We start from the raw sequence: 20,514 nt of genomic DNA, 5'->3' as shown, positions 1-20,514 counted from the left end.
TAAACAATCTAAAGGCAGTAAGTCATTCTTCCATTTTATGGTAAAAATCCATTCTTTTACATTTAGTGATATAAGGATACATGCCTAGATTTCATATATGTCATTATGTAATATTTTCTATATTAACCCACATGAAATCTAAAATCTTATTTCATTAGTTCATTCTCAATGAAATTTAGGCCAGAATAACTACAGAGAGCAAACACAATTACTGAAGTCCAGATTTTATAGTAAGCTCTTAATTTTTAAGACGAGTTAGAACTAAATGTATTTGCTCAACATTTTGGTGCTTGAAATTGGTTCTTTTAAGAAGTTTAACCTTTTGAAATCTTAGAATTTTCAAAACATTCTGTTTCTGAAAGCTATATACCAAGAGAGCAAAATGGCAGAGTAAGCAGCTCCGAATAAATCTCAGAGGACCATACTGACACACATTACAATCAAACCATTCAAACAGAGTCCTGAAAACAGCAAGAGAAAGGTGAATCCTCAATAAGGTCAACATTGGATTTCTCATCAGAAACCAGGGAAGACATTACTGAAAAAAGTGAAAGGATAATCTATAGTAATGGGAGAAAATATTTGCAAAATCATGTATCTGGTAAAGGCTTAACATCTAGAATATAAAAGAACTTTTAAAACTCAACCAAAGGACAGACCATCCAATTTAAAAATGATCCAAGAACTTAGAAGGCATTTTCAAAAATGAGATAGCACTTTATACCTACTAGGATGGCTACAATATTAAAAAAAAAAAAAAAAGTTGGCTAGGATGTGGAGAAACTGAAACCAATGGCATATTGCTGATGGGAATGTAAATCGTACAACCACTGTGGAGAAGTCTGACAGTCCCTGAAAAAGTTAAACATAGAATTTCTATAAGATCCAGCAATTCCACTCCTAGGTTTACATCCAAAAGAACTGAAAAGAGGGGCTGTTTAAACAGATACTTATTAGCCTATGTTCATTGCAGTATTACAACAGCCAAAAGGTAGAAACAACCCAAGTGTCCCTCAACACATGGCTAGATGAACAAAATGTGGTATATACATAATAATAATGGAATATTATTCGGCCATAAAAATGAAGTACTGATACATGCTACAAACACAAACGAACCTTGAAAACCAAGAGAAATAAGCTAGTCACAAAAGCACAAATATTGGATGATTCCACTTACGTGATCTATTTAGAACTTACGATATCAAGTAGACTAGAGGGTACCAGGGTTTGGAGGAAAGGAGAATAGGAAGTTGTTACTGCTTAATGTGTACAGTTTCTGTTTAGGTGATGGAAAAATTCTGGAAATAAACAGTGGTGATAGCTGCCCAACACCGCGAATGTAATTAATGACACAGAATTGTACACTTACACATTGTTAAAATGGCGTATCTTATACTATATATATTTACCACAGTTTTTTAAAAAGCTATACCAAAAATGGAACAAACCAAATTAAAAAATAAAAGAAATTGTGAACACATCAGTAATCTTTTGGAAAAGCAAATTTACCCAGTGTTACAGATCAAGAATGTATAACACACATCTAACACTCATGAGACCTACATACCTGTTTCAAAGCTGAGAGTTTAGGGGCATGCTGAATATCATGAAGAGAAGAATTCTGAACTGCCAGTTTTTCAGTAGTACTCTTGAACTCTGGATGTTGAGGTGTTAAGACTAATGCTGGATGGTTGCACAGTTTACGTAAGTACTGTAATGCCTTCAAGGGGGAAAAGAAGTATATACAAGTCCATACATGCCACAAATATCCATGTCTCAGTATCTTTTCCTATCCTACTCCATCCACAGAATGCCATTTTTCCTCTTCTTGCTACTACTCATTCTTCAAGAACCAGTTCAAATCTCTCATCTGGGATGCCTTCATCTGTGCTTCTTGTGCAGTATATGAGAGTACTTATAGCTTGTATAAACTGTACAGTTTATGTCTGTCTCCATCACTAGACAATGAGCTTCTCATGGCAGAAAGACCTCTTTCCCATTCAAAGTGCCTGATAATGCTTACAGATGCTTCTGGAATAAGGCAACATTTCCTAAAGATTTCCTACGGGTTTTTCAAACTTCAGTGGGTATAAAATTTTCTCAAGGACCTTATAAATCTGCAAATCTCTCCCCTACACAGTATTCTAATTCAGCAAGTCAGGGAGAGGGGAAGGTGGAACAAGGTAGTTATTTCAAGTGGTTGTGTTTAAGAATCAGAACCCTATATGGTCCTTCTTTAATTAAGCTACATTCTTTCTCTTGCCTTTTACTTGGCTTATGATTTGGATCTTGAGATTTGTATTAGAAAGCTCCACTGACAAGGCTCAAGAGACTCCGGGACACTATGATAGAAACTGTGGTAGACTGGGGCGCCTGGGTGGTGCAGTCGTTAAGCGTCTGCCTTCGGCTCTGGGCGTGATCCCAGCGTTCTGGGATCGAGCCCCACATCAGGCTCCTCTGCTATGAGCCTCCTTCTTCCTCTCCCACCCCCCCTGCTTGTGTTCCCTCTCTCGCTGGCTGTCTCTGTCAAATAAATAAAATCTTAAAAAAAAAAAAAGAAAAACTGTGGTAGAGGTATGAGCCTTCACAACTTTACCTTTCCCCTCCTCTTCTATCTTTAAAAACGTTACAGTATTTAATTTACTGGTGGCAAAGGGGTTTGGGGAGGTTTTCTATGGTGGAATATTTCAAAAGGGACAGAAAGACAAAGTTGACACGTTCTCTTTTTCATTTGCTATTCTCTTGAGCACATGAGGCATACACGTCTCAAGACGTCTGTATTTTTGGTATCCTTGCCTGGAATCACTTCCCCCCCACATATCTGCATGCCTCAATCCTCCAGATCTCTGCTCATATGTCATCATCTCAGCGAAGCCATTCCTGATCCTGTGGTTTTTATGAAAAACCACAACTCCTATACTGTATAACCCCATACTCTGCTTTATTTTCTCTTATATAATACATATTTTACTTTTTTACTCCTTTTTCAATGTTACAAAGGAAGCAGTTTGTTTTTTCCACTGCTTTAATTAAACCCTGACCTTACAGAAATCACTGCCTTATAGCAGGCATTCCAATATTTTTTTAATGTAAAAGCAAAAGATTCTCTAAAATTCTTCATGTAATATACAAAAATATACTGCATTTTGTATAATTTTAATATTAATTATAAATATGAAAATATATTACTTTTATTTTCAACAATGTATACGCAATATTGAAAAAATTTAAATAAACCCATACACTTCAGTATTCCATGTAAAAATTGCTGCACTGAAGAACATGATTCTTCAAGAATTAAAAAAGAAGACTATAATCTATACCTGGAATACATGGCCTGTAGCTTTAAGCTTTGGTTTTTCAGTTTCTTCAGAAAGCGCAGCTGAAGAAACTGTTTCATCAACATCACACTTGGCGCGAGACTTAGCAAAATCCTCATAGAGCTGAACCTGTAAAATTGCCCCCCCAAAAGCAGTAAGTATATTTTCAATTATTCAAAACATAGCTAGCAAATGCCAATAAGAGCAGTAATTTAAACCAACCCTCATTAAAGAAAGTATGATACCGTTGCTTTCCTTCTGATCACAAATTATCCACTGCATCTTGGTAAATTCCTTTAAAATTACATTTAGAACAAGTATAACATATTAAGCTTGGCTGCTAAAATATTAAAAATTAGTCAAACAGTCCTAGGCTCAATTTTTCTACTCTGTTGAGGAAGATAAATACATTACCAATAAAAGAGAACCTGAACCCTTACAAGTGAGAAAATCTTCTCTAAGTGAAGTTATGTGGTACCCTATAAGTACATTCCAAAAGACCAACTTTTAAAAGAATACTATTGCTGGGGTGCCTGGCTGGCTCAGTTAGTTGAGCATGTGACTCTTGACCTCAGGACTATGAGTTCAAGCCTCAGGTAGGGTGCAGAGATTACTTCTGAAATAAAACTCAAAAAAAAAAAAAAAGGTAAAAAGAATACTATTGCTACCTAAAAGGAGAACTCATGAACGTTGAAGCATTACCTTGGGGTCTGGGTTCCTGCCTTGTACATGATAAAACACAATGAAACGGAAGAAAATCTAGAGTGCTAAAAAACAGAAGTCAGTATAAAAACCCATAAATGCTAAATAAAGCCAAATGTCACTTCCCTCCCAGCTTCTCTCCTCCAGGCTACTTAAATGTGTTTTATAACACCATCATATCATGGATTTTTTTTAAAAGTAATCTCTGTACTCAACGTGGGGTTTAAACTCACAACCCTGCTTTCAAGAGTTGCATGCTCTACCGAATGAGCCAGCCAGGTGCCCCTACCATGGCTTTTTTTCATATGGCACCTCTTCTCTATTGTACTTCAAAAAGTCTTCATCTCATTGTTCCTAAAATATTCCTTTCAAGAAATCCTAATCCAGTTTTTACAAATGAGGAATGGAGACCCAGAGAGATGAGGTAGATAATATAAATGATTACACAGACCTCAGCATCTAGATTAGTGTCCTGCTAAGCTCTAAACTCAAGTTGTATAGATAGGAGAGGAAAGAGTAAGTTTCTGGGTGTGTCTGTGTATCTTTTATTCATTTTATCATACTAAATCAACTCATAATACTGAAATGGATGGATGCAAACTAACCTAGAATCTAAAGTTAAAACAGAAAATTCTGATTTTGGCCATGTCTTACTAAGACAAGGGATAGTTTCCCCTCACAAAATACTACACAGGGAAAGGCATACAGTAAGTTCCTTTGGAAAAAAAAAAAATAAATTCCTTTGATAATGGTCTCTGTACAAAATCAGAACTGTACAAAAGCCTTATTTCAAAAATCTACTGGCAATACAACGGTACTTTTAAAGAGATGCAGTCCCACTTCCCAGGTTTGAATAAATATCAGCCCTGATATTTATTAGCTATGTAACCTTGAGTAAGTTACTTAAATTTTCTGAGCTTGCCTTTTCTTATTTGCAAAAATGGGGATTGACAATACCTATAATGTCATTGTGAAGATATGACATTACAGGCAGATTTTTGCCCTTATAAACATTGGCTCATTTTTTAATCAGTTTAACCTTGCAATTTTTTGGATTAATTCAACATGTAAGAAAGCAACTATGACACTGGTTTTTATTTTAATGCCATATTCAAAAATGCATATATTCAAATGTATATCCACATGTCCAAACGGATTCATGCAGGTCCTATCTCTACCTGTTTGGAACAGAATATTCCTAAAGTCTACGAAAGTAGAAGTTAGATTTGAGTGATAAAGCCGAAGTCTAATCCCCTTTATTCAACAGTTGTATGGCTTTTTCAAAGCATTCTAATAAACATACCACCAACAACCACAATCACCAGATTTCTAACCTGAAGAGGACTAAGAGTACAGTAGTAGTCTTGAATAATTTTGGGTGGAAGATCCTGCAAAACATCTTCTTTCATTCTTCTCAAAAGAAAAGGCAGGACTTGGCGGTGCAGTGCATCCATTGCAAGAACACCTGTTAACAGTAAAAGAAAATGGCTTCAAAAAAGTTAGGAATAAGTTATAGTCACTTGCATGGTATAGAATTATATATTTTTCATACCTGCTTCTTGTTCTCGACTAGAGCTTCGAGCATCCCTACTTGCTAATATAGGTTTACCATATCGAGCAGCAAACTGGCGTTCAGTCCCCAAAAATCCTGGCATGAGGAAATCAAATAATGACCACAGCTCCAAAACGTTGTTCTGAATATAAGAAAGGAACATCAGTTATCTTTTGTACTGGGATTATTTCCTTACACTTGAAAAATGGAATATTAATGAAAGTCCATTATGATGACATATATCAGGGGTAATCAATCAACCACACACACACACACACACATTTTACATATATTGTGTAAGTCTGTATTTTAATGTGTAAAATTCACATCAGTATCCTTGGAGAAAATATTCTATCCTATTGGGTGGAATTTTCAAGTCTCTTCTACCAGAATAAGCCTTGGTCCATACTGTTTAAATCCTACTGGTGGCATCTATCAAGTAATAAACAGAAGAGCAGAAAGATGAGTATGTTTCTGAATCTTTTATCTTTGACACTAAAATTAACAGCAAGATTTAAAGAACTTGGCCAACATCACTATTTCTTAAGGAAAACCTAGAAGAGTTTCGTTATAGGTCAAGTCTATCCATTATTCAAGGGTCATGACGAACAAGCATAGGTTCTTTCCAATTCTATGGCCAAAGTTTCATTTTAAAAAAAGGAAGAAAGAAAAAAAAAGAAATCAGCACTTTTTCATTTTAGATGCATTCCCAGTATGTGTGGATCCTAAGGTACCATCCCACCCCCTTATCTCCTTCCAGAAACCCTCTTCATCCTGCTGAGGCTCTGGTTCACCATGGTAGGCTGCCCTCCCATATGGACACTTCTAATCCCACTTAGGCTCTGCCTCCTAACTCTGGGCTACCATGGGTCTTCAGTGCAGAAACCCTTATAGCTTCAGAGCTAAAATGTTCAGGTGGGGAAGGAAGAAAGAAAGAGGGCCTTTAAGCAAACAAAAAACCAAACTTGTTATGAAAGTAATACTGTGAACAAAAAGCGTTCATTTAATGAACAAAACCCTAACACAATACTCCCTCCATCACCAAAAATAAATTTAAAAGAAAAGTAACAAAGATGTAAATAAAGAACTGTCAATGTTTTTAAGAATCAGAAGGAGTCTTAGAGGTTACTTGGTGTTCACCCTTCTACTCTCTGGAGAATGATGAAGGGTATCTTCCCATTAGAGTTGGCTATCTAAGCTAGGTGTGAACATTTGCAACCAATTCCTCCAGAAGATAAAAGAATCAGAAGTATCAGATTTCTATAAAGTTACCCATGTCTGTCCTTTTCCAAAACAAGCTTCTATAATCTCTTCAAATTCCCTCCTAACCCCAGGTATCCACACCTCTACTATATGATGATTCCCTCTGAATCAGCTCTAGCCTTTCAATGTTAAATCAGATTGTAGTGTAAATCCACAGAAGGAGAATGGCCAGTGTGGAATGAAGTCTGATTAGTCTCCCATACTTTGGACACAAGACTTCTATTTACATAGCATAAAATCACATTTTATTATTTTAATTCCAGTATAGTTAACATACAGTGTTGTATTGGTTTCACGTGTACAATAGAGTGATTCAACAATTCCATACATCACCAGTGCTCTTCACATTGCTTTTTTTTTTTTTTAAAGATTTATTTATTTTAGGGGCGCCTGGGTGGCTCAGTCAGTTAAGCGTCTGCCTTCGGCTCAGGTCATAATCTTGGGGTCCTGGGATAGAGCCCAACACTGGGCTCCCAGCTCAGTGGGGTGTCTGCTTCTCCCTCTTCCTCTGCCCCTCCCCCTGCTTGTGCTCTCTCTCAAATAAATAAAATCTTAAAAAAAGAGATTTATTTATTTGAGAGAGAGAGAGAGCACAAGCACGGCAGGGAGGAGCAGAGGGAGAAGAGAATCTCAAGTGGGCTCCACCCTGAGCGGGGGCTCAATCTCATGACCCTGAGATCATGACCCAAGCTGAAACCAGGAATCGGTCACTTACCCGACTGCACCAGCCACGTATCCCTTCATATTGCTTTTAAAACCCAGTTTGCTCAGGTACTGTTACATACCAAATGAACAATTATAAAACACAATTACTGGAAATTATCATTCCTATAAACTTAAAAAAAAAAAAAGAAAGAAAAAAAGAAAAGAAAAGAAAAGAAAAATACTTCTTTACCAAATGTCCAGCCTTCCTTCCACATGGCAAATAAAAAGAGAGAGAACAGTAAATAATTACCTGGATTGGTGTTCCGGAAAGAATAATCCTATAATTAGCAGTCAGTTGTTTTACTGCTTTTGACAATTTTGTTTTTCCATTTTTGATGACATGGCCTTCATCAAGAATACAGTAGTTAAATTTAATATTCCTAAGGGAGAATAAGCAAAAAAATTTAGCATCTTTTAGTATATGGCAAGAACTATATGAAGAGTCTTTCAGGCAGGAAAATACTAACTAACTCTCTTCAAATCTGACACTAAGTTTTTCTAAAGAAAAAAATTTTAATTCTTACCTAAAGAAATCTATGTCATTTCTCACAACATCATATGAAGCCACTATCAGATTGTGCCTTTTTACTTGATGCTGTAACCTGTATTTAAAAAGAAATAAGATTAGGAAGCAAGGAACCTGCAAAGTCTGTAATATAATTTCAAAGGGGATGCGACTGCTACCATCTTACAAGGTGTTTTCAATGTGCCTACTAAGTCCAACATTCCTTTCTGCTTACTCTACATCCATGACACTGCCACTTGAAGACCGTTCTTCTTTTGACTTGGTCTTGTTAGCCTAATTCAGTCTGACTAGAAAAGAGATGGGTACCTGATTCACACTGTGGTGGGTGGACACTTTATTTGCTAACACCTCTTCCTTAAAGGCCCTATTCCTTCTAAACTTCATGTTGTGCTGGGGGGTGAGGGGAAGTCACATGTGCCCCTAATCACCTAACAGATGCACTGAATCAGGGTGAGCTATTCACAATATTTTATCCCCAGACCACAAAGACTAGTTTGGGAGCATGACCCAAACAAGGCCAGTCAGTCATTTCTAGTATTGATATAATATGATGGGAGAGAGAAGATCTCTATTTACTACAGCTGCCAAGTTAGGAGAATGTGGGTCTAAGACTGTCTGTGGTCATCTTTTTTTTTTTAATTTTAATTTTATTTATTATTTTAATTTTAATTTTTTATTTTTTATTTATTTTATTTTATTTTTTATTTTATTTTTATTTTAATTTTTATTTATTATTTATATTATTATTATATTTTTTATTTTATTATGTTAGTCACCATACAGTACATCCCTGGTTTTTGATGTAAAGTTCCATGATTCATTAGTTGCATATAACACCCCAGTGCACCATGCAATACGTGCCCTCCTTACTACCCATCACCAGCCTATCCCATTCCCCCACTCCCCTCCCCTCTGAAGCCCTCAGTTTGTTCCCCAGAGTCCATAATCTCTCATGCTTCATTCCCCCTTCTGATTACCCCCCTTTCTTTATCCCTTTCTTCTCCTACCGATCTTCCTACTTCTGTTCCATAAATGAGTGAAACCATATGATAATTGTCTTTCTCTGCTTGACTTATTTCACTTAGCATTATCTCCATATATAATCATGATGGGAGAGGGAAGATCTCTATTTACAACAGCTGCCAAGTTAGGAGAATGTGGGGCTAAGACTGTCTATGGTCATCCTTTTTTTTTTTTTTTTTTAATTTTTAAAGTACACTCCCATGGAGCCCAACACGGGGCTTGAACTCACGACCTGAAGATCAAGACCTGAGCTGAGATCAAGAGTCAGATGCTCAACCTACTGAGCCACCCAGGTGCCCCTATCTATGGTCATCTTATCCACCGACTGCAGAGACCAATAAAACAAGCTATATAGGGGGAGGAAGAGCAAATGAGAGCAATCTAGATGTACCTGAAGCAAGAATTCACCCTTGAAATTCTCAATTTAGTGAATTAATGAGTTTCCTGTTTGCTTAAGCTAGTTTGAGTTTCTGTACTTTTAAATGAATACATTCTGACAGACACTACAGTAAAGTCTTTTAAGAATGCAAGCTGTTGACTTGCCTGTGTTCAAATCCTCACTCTGCCCATTTAATTAGCTTTATGACCTCGGACCCAGGCCCCAAGTCTTAGACTTTTATTTGCAAACTGGGAACAAAAATAATAACCATACCTCATATGGTGATTGTGCAAATACATAATACACAATTTTACATAAATGTGAAACTACTAAGAATAATGCCTGGCTAATAAATGCTCAACATATGTTAGCTATTACAGATACAGAGGGGCAGCAAATCTATGAACTATTCAGCAACCTATGACTCTCCATGCTTTAAAAGATGACCTGAAACCAATGAAATTCTGCTCTTCAAAATTTGTATTTAGGAACATAAAGGATGTACTAGTGAAAGAGAGAAAGGGTAAAGCTAATAGAACTCTAGCAATGCTATGGTATCAGGGCAGCCAGAGCAGCTACTGCGAAGCAAAAGCATTTTGGAGATGAGGGAGCTCTAAGAGATAGATATGCTATGATCACAAGGCTCCCAAGAAGGGCACAGAGAATGGCTTGATTCCTAGGTCAAATACTTAGAAAACCCAACTGACTGTTAACAATGGCTGAAGTCCTTAAATTTTGATGAGTCTTACTGATTATATCTTTATAATGTATATTCATCTTTCTTATTAAATAAGTTAAAGTTTCTAACAACCAAAAAAAACCTAGAATTCATTTTTAATAAATTTTATCCTAAAGTTCTTAAAACAAAAGATTAAACATTTTTTTGTCGTATAGTTCTTACCTTATTCTTTCAGTAGGAGGTCCAGTATAGTGCAATGGATTGAGATATTCTTTGGAGCAAAATTTACCTACTTCATCCACCCAGTGACCTGTTAACGTTGGCGGACAAACAACCAAGGAAGGAAGTGGCATACATTCTGCCAATTTTGATCTTGCATATTCTTGGGCCCTTTACAACAATAAAACACAATGAATTAATAGCCTGTTTGCATTTTATAGCATCTGAAAACTCTTTAAAAAATAATAGTTTAAATTACCTATGACAATGATCTCCTGCTAGAATGCAGATGGACTGTAAAGTTTTTCCTAAACCCATGTCATCACACAGAATTCCATGAAGCTTATACTTATTAAGAAATGCCAACCAGTTCACACCATCCTGAAAGGTTGGGAGAAAGAGGAAAATTATAAATGTGAACAGATCATAAAAAACTTTTTCTTGTAAAACATGTATGCACAGACCAAAAATCTTTATTTTTATAGACAAAAGAGAAACAAATGGGTACAAGACACTAAACACAAGCTTTCATTAAGTCAATTTTAAAAACTCTTCAAGGGACATTCAAAGGAATAATCACTATTTATAAGGTAAGTATAAAACTTTACCTGCTGATATTTTCTGAGTTCAGCATTGATTGGTACTGGTATTTTGTAATTTTCTAATTTTTTCCCATCTAATAATTGCTCCAAAAAGTGTCGCTCCTTGGCTTTCAATTGGATTAGTTCTTCTGACATATTTGGAGGGTCTGGAATGCCTGCCTGAAGCGATTTTTTTAAAAGGGTATTAAAACTATTTACCACAGTTAATTTTTTCATACTCAGATTATGAATAATTTCAAATCTTATCAAAATGCAAATATGGAGAAAAACAATTCAAAACTAATAAATTAAAATAAGTAATAGTAATAAGTAATATAGTTTTAAAAGATTTTATTTGAGAGGAAGAATGCGTGAGCGAGCACACAAGCAGGGAGGCGGGAGCAGAGGAAGTATGCTCCAATAATAAATAATTTTAGAGACTGGACAATAGAGTTTAAATTTGACAGGTATTAAAAGTGCTATGGGGGGGGCGCCTGGGTGGCTCAGTCGTTAAGCATCTGCTTTCGGCTCAGGGCGTGATCCCAGCGTTCTGGGATCGAGCCCCATATCAGGCTCCTCTGCTGGGAGCCTGCTTCTTCCTCTCCCACTCCCCCTGCTTGTGTTCCCTCTCTCGCTGGCTGTCTCTCTCTCAAATAAATAAATAAAATCTTTAAAAAAATAAAAATAAAAGTGCTATGGGACTACTAAATAAACACATTTGAGGTATTTTAAAGAACACAGTTGCAACTTTTTTCCCTACACCAGGCATTACTTGATAAAGAGGCAGACACAAGCCGTAAACTATTTTAAATACAATGCCATTATTGACGCTTCTCAATTTTAGTGTTATGATGCCCCAGGGTACTGGTTCTCAAAATGTACTCTGCAGACCCCTCAGAATCCCTAAGACTTTTTCAAAGATCACTGAGGTCAAAACTATTTCATATTAAAGGAAATAAAAAAAGACACTGTTTGCTTTTTTCACTGTGTTGACATTTACACTGATGCTGAAAAAATAATGATGGGCAAAATTGCTCATGTCTCAGAAAGAATTGAGACAACAGCATTAAATGTACCAGTAGTCACTGTGTTACAGCCATGCACCAGCATTTTTTTAAGCCAGTTTCACCTAAGAATGCCCTTAAAGCAGTAAAAATGATTTTATTAGACTTCAACCCTTGAATGCACATCTTTTTAACATTCTGCGCAATAAAATGTGAAATTCACATGAAGCACTTTTCCTGCTTATCGAAATACAATATGCTGAGGAAAACCACTTGTGAGACTGTTTAAATTGTGATCTGAATGAGCCATTTTTCATAGAACATTTTACTTGGATGGACTGACAAACTATAGTTATTTTGACTTGGCTTTATGGCCAACATTTTCTCAAAATAAATCTGTCACTTCAAGGAAAACAACAGACATAACTTGTTGTCAGTCATAAAATTCAATCTTCCAAAAGAAACAGCATTGTGAGCTTGAACATAAGTATAAGCTTCCCAATACTTAAAAAGAATTTCTGTTGGTGATACTATGAATCTGATTTTTTGCTATTTTATGACACAATATACCATAAAAGATTTAGATTACCCAGTGAACCAATATTTTCCAAATGACCAAGACTTATGTTAAAAAAACATGTGTGGGGGCGCCTGGGTGGCACAGCGGTTAAGCGTCTGCCTTCGGCTCAGGGCGTGATCCCGGCGTTACGGGATCGAGCCCCACATCAGGCTCCTCTGCTATGAGCCTGCTTCTTCCTCTCCCACTCCCCCTGCTTGTGTTCCCTCTCTCGCTATCTGTCTCTATCTCTGTCAAATAAATAAATAAAAAATCTTTAAAAAAAAAAAAAAACATNTCCTCTCCCACTCCCCCTGCTTGTGTTCCCTCTCTCGCTAGCTGTCTCTCTGTCAAATAAATAAATAAAAAATCTTTAAAAAAAAAAAAAAACATGTGTGGATAAAAGATAAACCAATAAATTTTAATGCAGAGAGATTTTACATTCATCAATTGGATTTTAGATTCCACACTGCATATAAATTTAATAAGCTTTTGAGTTTTGGTATGCTCCTTTTGAGTTTTGGTATGCTATCAGATAAAAAAATATCTACAATTATTTGAAAAGGTTGTCAAAATACTGCTCACTTTTCCAACTACCTATCTCTGAGGCTTGACTTTCTTCATATACCTCAACCCAAGAAACATTTTGCAACAGAGTGAATGCCCAAGCAAATACAAGAATCAAGTTATCTAGGGTACTAAACAAAACAAAACAAAACAAAAAAAATGCAGCCAAGAATACTAACATCCAGCTAGGCTATCATTGAAAATAGAAGGACAGATAAAAAGCTTCCAGACAAACAAAAACTAAAAGAATCTGTGATCACCAAACCAGCCCTGCAAGAAATATTGAAAGGGGTTCTCTAAGCAAAGAGTGACCATAAAAGTAACGTAGACCAGAAAGGAACAGAAACAGTATACAGTAACAGTCACCTTACAGGCAATACAATGGCACTAAATTCATATCTTTCAATAGTTACCCTGAATATAAATGGGCTAAATGCCCCAATCAAAAGACACAGGGTATCCGATTGGTTTAAAAAACAAGATCCATTGATATGCTGTCTGCAGGAGACTCATTTTAGACCCAAAGACACCTCCAGATTTAAAGTAGGGGGTGGAAAACCATTTACCATGCTAATGGACATCAAAAGAAAGCTGGGGTGGCAATCCTTATATAAGACAAATTAGATTTTAAATCAAAGACTATATAATAAGAGATGAGGAAGGACATTATATCATAAAGGGTCTATCCAACAAGAAGATCTAACATGGGGTCAGCCAATTATATAAGCTAATTAATAACAAAATAAAAAAAAACATTGACAATAATACAATAACAGTAAGGGACTTTAACACCCCCCTTGCTGAAATGGACAGATCATCTAAGCAAAACATCAACAAGGAAATAAGGGTTTTAAATGACGCATTGGACCAGAAGGACTTCACAGATATATTCAGAACATTCCATCCCAAAGCAACAGAATACACATTCTTCTCTAGCGCACATGGAACATTCTTGAGAATAGATCACATCCTGGGTCACAAATCAGGTCTCAACCAGTACCAAAAGACTAGGATCATTCCCTGAATATTTCTGGACCACAATGCTTTGAAATTTGAACTTAATCACAAGAGAAAAGTTGGGGAGAACTCAAATACATGGAGGTGAAAGAGCATCCTACAAAAGAATGAATGGGTCAACCAGAAAATTAAAGAAGAATTTAAAAAATTCATGGAAACAAAATGAAAACACAACTGTTCAAAATCTTTGGGAGGCAACAAAGGTGGTCCTGAGAAGAAAGTATATAGCAATACAAGCCTTTCTCAAGAAATAAGAAAGGCCTCAAATATACAACCTAACCTTACACCTAAAGGAGATGGAGAAAGAACAGCAAATACACCCTAAACCCAGCAGGAAAAGAGAAATAATAAAGATCAGAGCAGAAATCAATGAAATAGAAACCAAAAAGAACAGATCAATGAAACTGGTAGGAGCTGGTTCTTTGAAAGAATTAGTAAGATTGATAAACCCCTGGCCAGACTTACCAAAAAGAAAAGAGAAAGGACCTAAATAAATATAATCATGAATGAAAGAAGAGAGATTACAACCAACACTAAAGAAATACAATTATAAGAACATATTATAAGCAACTATATGCCAACAAATCAGACAATCTGGAAGAAGTGGATGCATTCCTAGAGACGTATAAACTACCAAAACTGAACCAGAAAGAAATAGAAAACCTGAACAAACCTACAACCAGCAAGGAAATTGAAGCAGTAATCAAAAATCTCCCAACAAACAAGAGCCCAGGGCCAGATAGCTTCCCAGGGGAATTTTACCAAACGTTAAAGAAGAATTAATACCTACTCTTCTGAAACTGTTCCAAAAAATCGAAATGGAAGGAAAACTTCCAAACTCATTTTATGAGGCCAGCATTATCTTGATCCCCAAACCAGACAAAGACTCCAACAAAAAAGGAGAATTACAGACCAATATCCCTGATGAACATGGATGCAAAAATTCTCACCAAAATACTAGCCAATAGGATCCAGCAGTACATTAAAAGGATTATTCACCACGACCAGGTGGGATTTATTCTTGGGCTGCAAGGTGGGTTCAAAATCTGCAAATCGATCGATGTGATACACTACCATTAATAAAAGAAAGAACAAGACCATATGATCCTCTCAATTGATGCAGAAAAAGCATTTGACAAAGTATTGCATCCTTTCTTGATTAAAACTCTTCACAGTGTAGGGATAGAGGGTACATACCTCAATATCATAAAAGCCATCTATGAAAAGCCCACAGTGAATATCATTCTCAATTGGGGAAAAACTGAGAGCTTTTTTCCTACGGTAAGGAACATGGCAGGGATGTCCACTATCACTGCTGCTGTTCCACACAGTACTAGTAGTCCTAGCCTCAGCAATCAGACAACAAAAAGAAATAAAAGGCATCCAGACTGGCAAAGAAGTTAAACTCTCACTCTTTGCAGATGATATGCTATTTTATGTGGAAAACCCAAAAGACTCCACCCCAAAACTACTAGAACTCATACAGGAATTCAGTAAGTGGCAGGATATAAAATCAATGTACAGAAATCAGTTGCATTTCTATACACCAACAACAAGACAGAAGAAAGAGAAATTAAGGAGTTGGTCCCATTTACAATTGTACCCCAAACCATAATACCTAGGAATAAATCTAGCCAAAGAGGCAAAGAATCCATACTCAGAAAACTATAGGATATTCATGAAAGGAATTGAGGAAAACACAAAGAAATGGAAAAACGTTCCATGCTCATGGATTGGAAGAACAAATATTGTGAAAATGTCTACGCTACCTAGAGCAATCTACACATTTAATGCAATCCCTATCAAAACACCATCAACTTTTTTCACAGAAACGGAACAAATAATCCTAAAATTTGTATGGAAACAGAAAAGACCCCGAATAGCCAAAGGAATGTTGGAAAAGAAAACCGAAGGTGGAGGCATCATAATTCCAGACTTCAAACTCTATTACAAAGCTGTAATCATCAAGACAGTATGATACTGACACAAAGACAGACACACAGATCAATGGAACAGAATAGAGAGCCCAGAAATGGACCCTCAACTCTATGGTCAACTAATCTTCGACAAAGCAGGAGAGAATATCCAATGGAAAAAAGATAGTCTCTTCAACAAATGGTGTTGGGGAAAACTGGACAGCCACATGCAGAAGAATGAAAATGGACCATTTCCTTACACCACACACAAAAATAGACTCAAAATGGATGAAAGACCTCAATGTGAGACAGGAATCCATCAAAATCCTAGAGGAGAACTCAGCAATCTCTTCGACCTCAGCTGCAGCACCTTCTTCCTAGACACATCACCAAAGGCAAGGGAAGCAAAGGCAAAAATGAACTACTGGGACTTCATCAAGATAAAAAGGTTCTGTGCAGCAAAGGAAAGAGTCAACAAAACCAGAAGACAGCCGACAGAATGGGAGAAGATATTTGCAAGACATCACATAAAGGGCTAGTATCCAAAATCTATTAAGAACTTATCAAACTCAACACCCAAGAAACAAATAATCCAATCAAGAAATGAGCAGAAGACATGACAGACATTTCTGCAAAGAAGACATCCAAATGGCCAACAGACACATGAAGAAGTGTTCAATATCACTCAGCATCAGAGAAATACAAATCAAAATCACAATGAGACACTACCTCACACCAGTCAGAATGGCTAAAATTAAGAGGGAAACAACAGATGTTGGTGAGGATGTGGAGAAGGGGTACCCTCTTACACTGTTGGTGGGAATGCAAGCTGGTACAACCACTCTGGAAAACAGTATGGAGGTTCCTCAAAAAGTTGAAAATAGAGCTACCCTACAACCCAGCAATTACACTATACTGGGTATTTACCCCAAAGATACAAATGTAGTCATCCGAAGGGGCACACGCACCCCAATGTTATAGCAGCAGTGTCCACAATAGCCAAACCATGGAAAGAGCCTAGATGTCTAACGACAGATGAATGGATAAAGAAAATGTGGTGTATATATATACAATGAAATATTTTGCAACCATCAAAAAGAAAAGATAAAAGAAATCTTGCCATCTGCAACTGTGTGGATGGAACTAGAGGGTATTATACTAAGTGAAAATAAGTCAATTAGAGAAAGATAATTATCATATGATCTCACTAATATGTGGAATTTGAGAAACAAGGCAGAGGATCATAGGGGAAGAGAGGAAAAAAATCAAACAAGATGAAACCAGAGAAGGAGACAAACCATAAGAGACTCTTAATCTCAAGAAACAAACTGAGGGTTTCTGGAGTGGAGGGGGATGGGAGGGATGGGGTGGCTGGGTGATGGACACTGGGGAGGGTATGTGCTATGGTGAGCGCTGCAAATACTGTGTAAGACTGATGAATCACAGACCTGTACCCCCGAAACAATACATTATATGTTAATTGAAAAAAAAGAAAGAAAAAGAATCATGCTATCTACTGTTGGGCCAGGCATAAAAGAGATATTGACACGTCAAACAATATCACTCTTCTCACGAATGTATTTTCATTTTAGAAAAAAAGTTATTTTCCATTTAAAAATGTTACTGATGGTAACATCTAATGAGTTTATTAAATGAATTAATAAATCTTTTTTACATTTCTCAGTTTTAATTTCTATTATAGAAAATATGATAAAAGGTCTTTGGGGTCTTCAGTTTTTAAGAATGTAATGAGATCCTCAGACCGAAAAATTTGAAAACTACTGCCCTGTGGTGTCTCTGAAGTTAAGAAATGTCAAATTCGGTAGGGGGGATGGTGGTAGAGAAAGAAATGTAAAATTCTGGAAACAGAATTTTAATTAAAGTCAATTAAAATATATATTCCATATAACATGAGAAATAGTATTGGAGGAATGAGATGTGTACACTGAGTCTTAAAAATAACTACCCATTATATTTTCAGAAGGTTTTGGAATTAACTCTATCTAGTAAGATAGAAACTAACACTTTAGCACATCTAATAGCATAATGATAATCATCAAAATGAGCCCTTTCTGCACAATGCTTTACAAAGAAATAACAAAAGTTTCAAACATCTGTCTTCATGGAATTTTTAATAGGTGACAACCAGCTATAAGGCCATATAACGAGGTCCATTTCCTACCAACGCAAACCCTAAGCCCAAGAGTCATAAATTTTATTCAGTGCCAGGAAACTTTCCTATGAGTATCTTCCTCATTCCAATTCCTATAAAATCAGTAACAGTTACTAATAGTGCAGGGAATTAGAGCTTTTGTCAAAATCAAGGCTGATATTCCCTGAATCCTCCTCAGTGTGTATTTCAGAAAAGTACATGTTCTTTCTGTGAAGATGTAACAGAGGAAATCAAGACAGAGTGGAACAGGAATATACTTGCATGATATTGTTTCTACTGCCACATCTTCAAACTCAGTAATTTTTTATCTGCTATTAATTTTAATCTGCTATTAATTCCATCCAGTGTTTTTATTTATAATTGTATTTATAATATTATATAAATCTAATATAATTTATAATATTATTTATAATTGTTTTTATTTATAATTGTATTTTTTCCATCTCAAGAAGTTCGATTTGTTCTTTTATCTTCCATTTTGCTCATTACATTCATGCTTTTCTCTACTTTCTTGAACATATGGGGTATATTTTACTGTCCTTGTCTACTATTTCTATTATCTGGGTCATTTCAGGGTCTGTTTCTATTGACTGACTTTTCTGATGTTATTGGATATATTATCATACCTGGCCATTTTTTGATGGGTGCTAAACATCATTTACGTTGTTGGGTGCTGGATTTTTTGGTTTTACTATTTTAGAGTTATTTTCTAGGATGCAGTTGAAGTTATTTGAAATCATTTTAATCCCCCCTTTAAGGCTTATTTTAAAGCTTTCTTAAGGTAGGTCCAAATAAACATTTTGCTAAGGGCTAATTGATCCCACTACACAGGCAATATACTTCTAAGGACTATAATTAATGCTCTAAATGGTGGAAGGTCTTCTGATTCAGCTTGGTGGAAACACAAACTATTCCTGGCCTGTTGTGAGCTCCACCTATGCCTTCAATCATCCTTTTCTTCTAGTCTCAAATATAAATATGCCCAGATACTCAGCCCTGGTGTGACTTCTGGAGTTTCTTCTCCATGCCACTACTACTTCTTGGGTACTCTGCCTTGCAAATTCTAGCCATCTTGTCCTACCTACACTCTGAACTCTTGATCATTCAACTTGGTGAGACTGTGAGGCTCTGCTTAAGTTTTACTTCCCTATCCTATGGCCTGGAAACTCACTCCAGGCAGCAAGCTAGGACAATTCATTTGTTTCTCTTCTCTCATGAATCACTATCCTATGTTGCTTGTTGTTTAATATCTGAAAACCACTACCTGATTCATTTTGTTTCGTCTTCTAGTTAAGATGGGAAGATATATCTGGTTGTCTTTTTTCTTTTGAAGATCTTATTTTTAAGTAACTGTACACCCAATGTGGGACTTGAACTTACAACCCTGAGATCAAGAGTTGCATGCTTTACCAACTGAGCCCATCAGGTGCCCTGGTCCCTGTGTTTCTATCATGGCCAAAAGTAAAATACAGAGCACATTCTTGTATTTTTGACATTAAAGAGAATTTTACCAATCTCTTCTCAATCTGTAAAGGTCAAAGTCTCTTTACTTTGACAATCTGTTTATCAAATATTGTCAGTCTCCCCTTAAAAAAAAAAAAAAGATTCTAGCAACTGGCCAGCTCAGTTGGGGGAACATGTGACTCCTGATCGTGGGGTTTTAAGTTCAAGCCCCACACTGGGCATGGAGATTACTTAAAAATAAAATCTAAAAAAGACTTTATCACCTCATAGTGGATTGGGCTCTGTTTTGGGGTACTTCCATTCTAATCCATAAATAGCTACTAAACTAATTTTCCTAACAGCTTTCAGCTGTTAGTTTCCCTAAAACACTGTTTTTAGCATCTACTCTTTTCCTCAAAGAATACATCATGGTTTCCTATCACTCACTGATTCCAAAGCAGAAAAGAGCCAAAGAGAACAAATTCAGTTTACAAATAAGATGATGCAAGGACCAAGAATTTAAAAATACTAATAAGACCTAGGAAGCAGAGGATGGAAACTATTCTGGAAATGACTTGTGTCTTTCAATACAGTAGTCTAGTATTTTTTAAAGATTTATTTATTCATTTGAGAGAGAGAGAACACAAGTGGGGTAAAGGGCAGAGGGAGAAGCAGACTTCCTGCTGAGCAGGGAGCCTGATGCGTGGCTCGATTCCAGGACTCTAGGATCATGACCTGAGCCAAAGGCAGGCACTTCACCCACTGAGCCACCCAGGCACCCAAGTCTAGTATTTTTTTTTTTGTCATGGTAGTTATTTTATTACTTTTTATTGTGGAATAAACCATATAGAGAAATATATAAATAAATGTACAGTTTTATAAAACA

The 20,514-nt window shown here is 36.3% G+C and overlaps 1 protein-coding gene across 3 annotated transcripts in view; it reads right to left on the bottom strand.

Moving 5' to 3' along the window:
- Positions 1–20,514, bottom strand: part of BTAF1 (B-TFIID TATA-box binding protein associated factor 1) — a 117,979-nt gene that overhangs the window by 9,313 nt on the left and 88,152 nt on the right. For all 3 annotated transcript variants that reach the window (XM_034662944.1, XM_034662945.1, XM_034662946.1), the window contains 9 exons: positions 10,980–11,132; positions 10,631–10,752; positions 10,375–10,542; positions 8,070–8,147; positions 7,796–7,925; positions 5,578–5,719; positions 5,360–5,490; positions 3,327–3,452; positions 1,571–1,723 (listed from right to left, as the gene is read on the bottom strand). In XM_034662944.1, the coding sequence (XP_034518835.1) occupies positions 1,571–1,723; positions 3,327–3,452; positions 5,360–5,490; positions 5,578–5,719; positions 7,796–7,925; positions 8,070–8,147; positions 10,375–10,542; positions 10,631–10,752; positions 10,980–11,132 (1,203 nt within the window). The remainder of the gene's footprint in view (positions 1–1,570; positions 1,724–3,326; positions 3,453–5,359; positions 5,491–5,577; positions 5,720–7,795; positions 7,926–8,069; positions 8,148–10,374; positions 10,543–10,630; positions 10,753–10,979; positions 11,133–20,514) is intronic.

This window comes from Ailuropoda melanoleuca, chromosome 6, assembly GCF_002007445.2.
Source record: "Ailuropoda melanoleuca isolate Jingjing chromosome 6, ASM200744v2, whole genome shotgun sequence".
Lineage (NCBI taxonomy): Eukaryota > Metazoa > Chordata > Mammalia > Carnivora > Ursidae > Ailuropoda > Ailuropoda melanoleuca.
The sequence above is the reverse complement of the archived record's forward strand: the minus strand, read 5'-3'. Positions and strand labels throughout refer to the sequence as shown.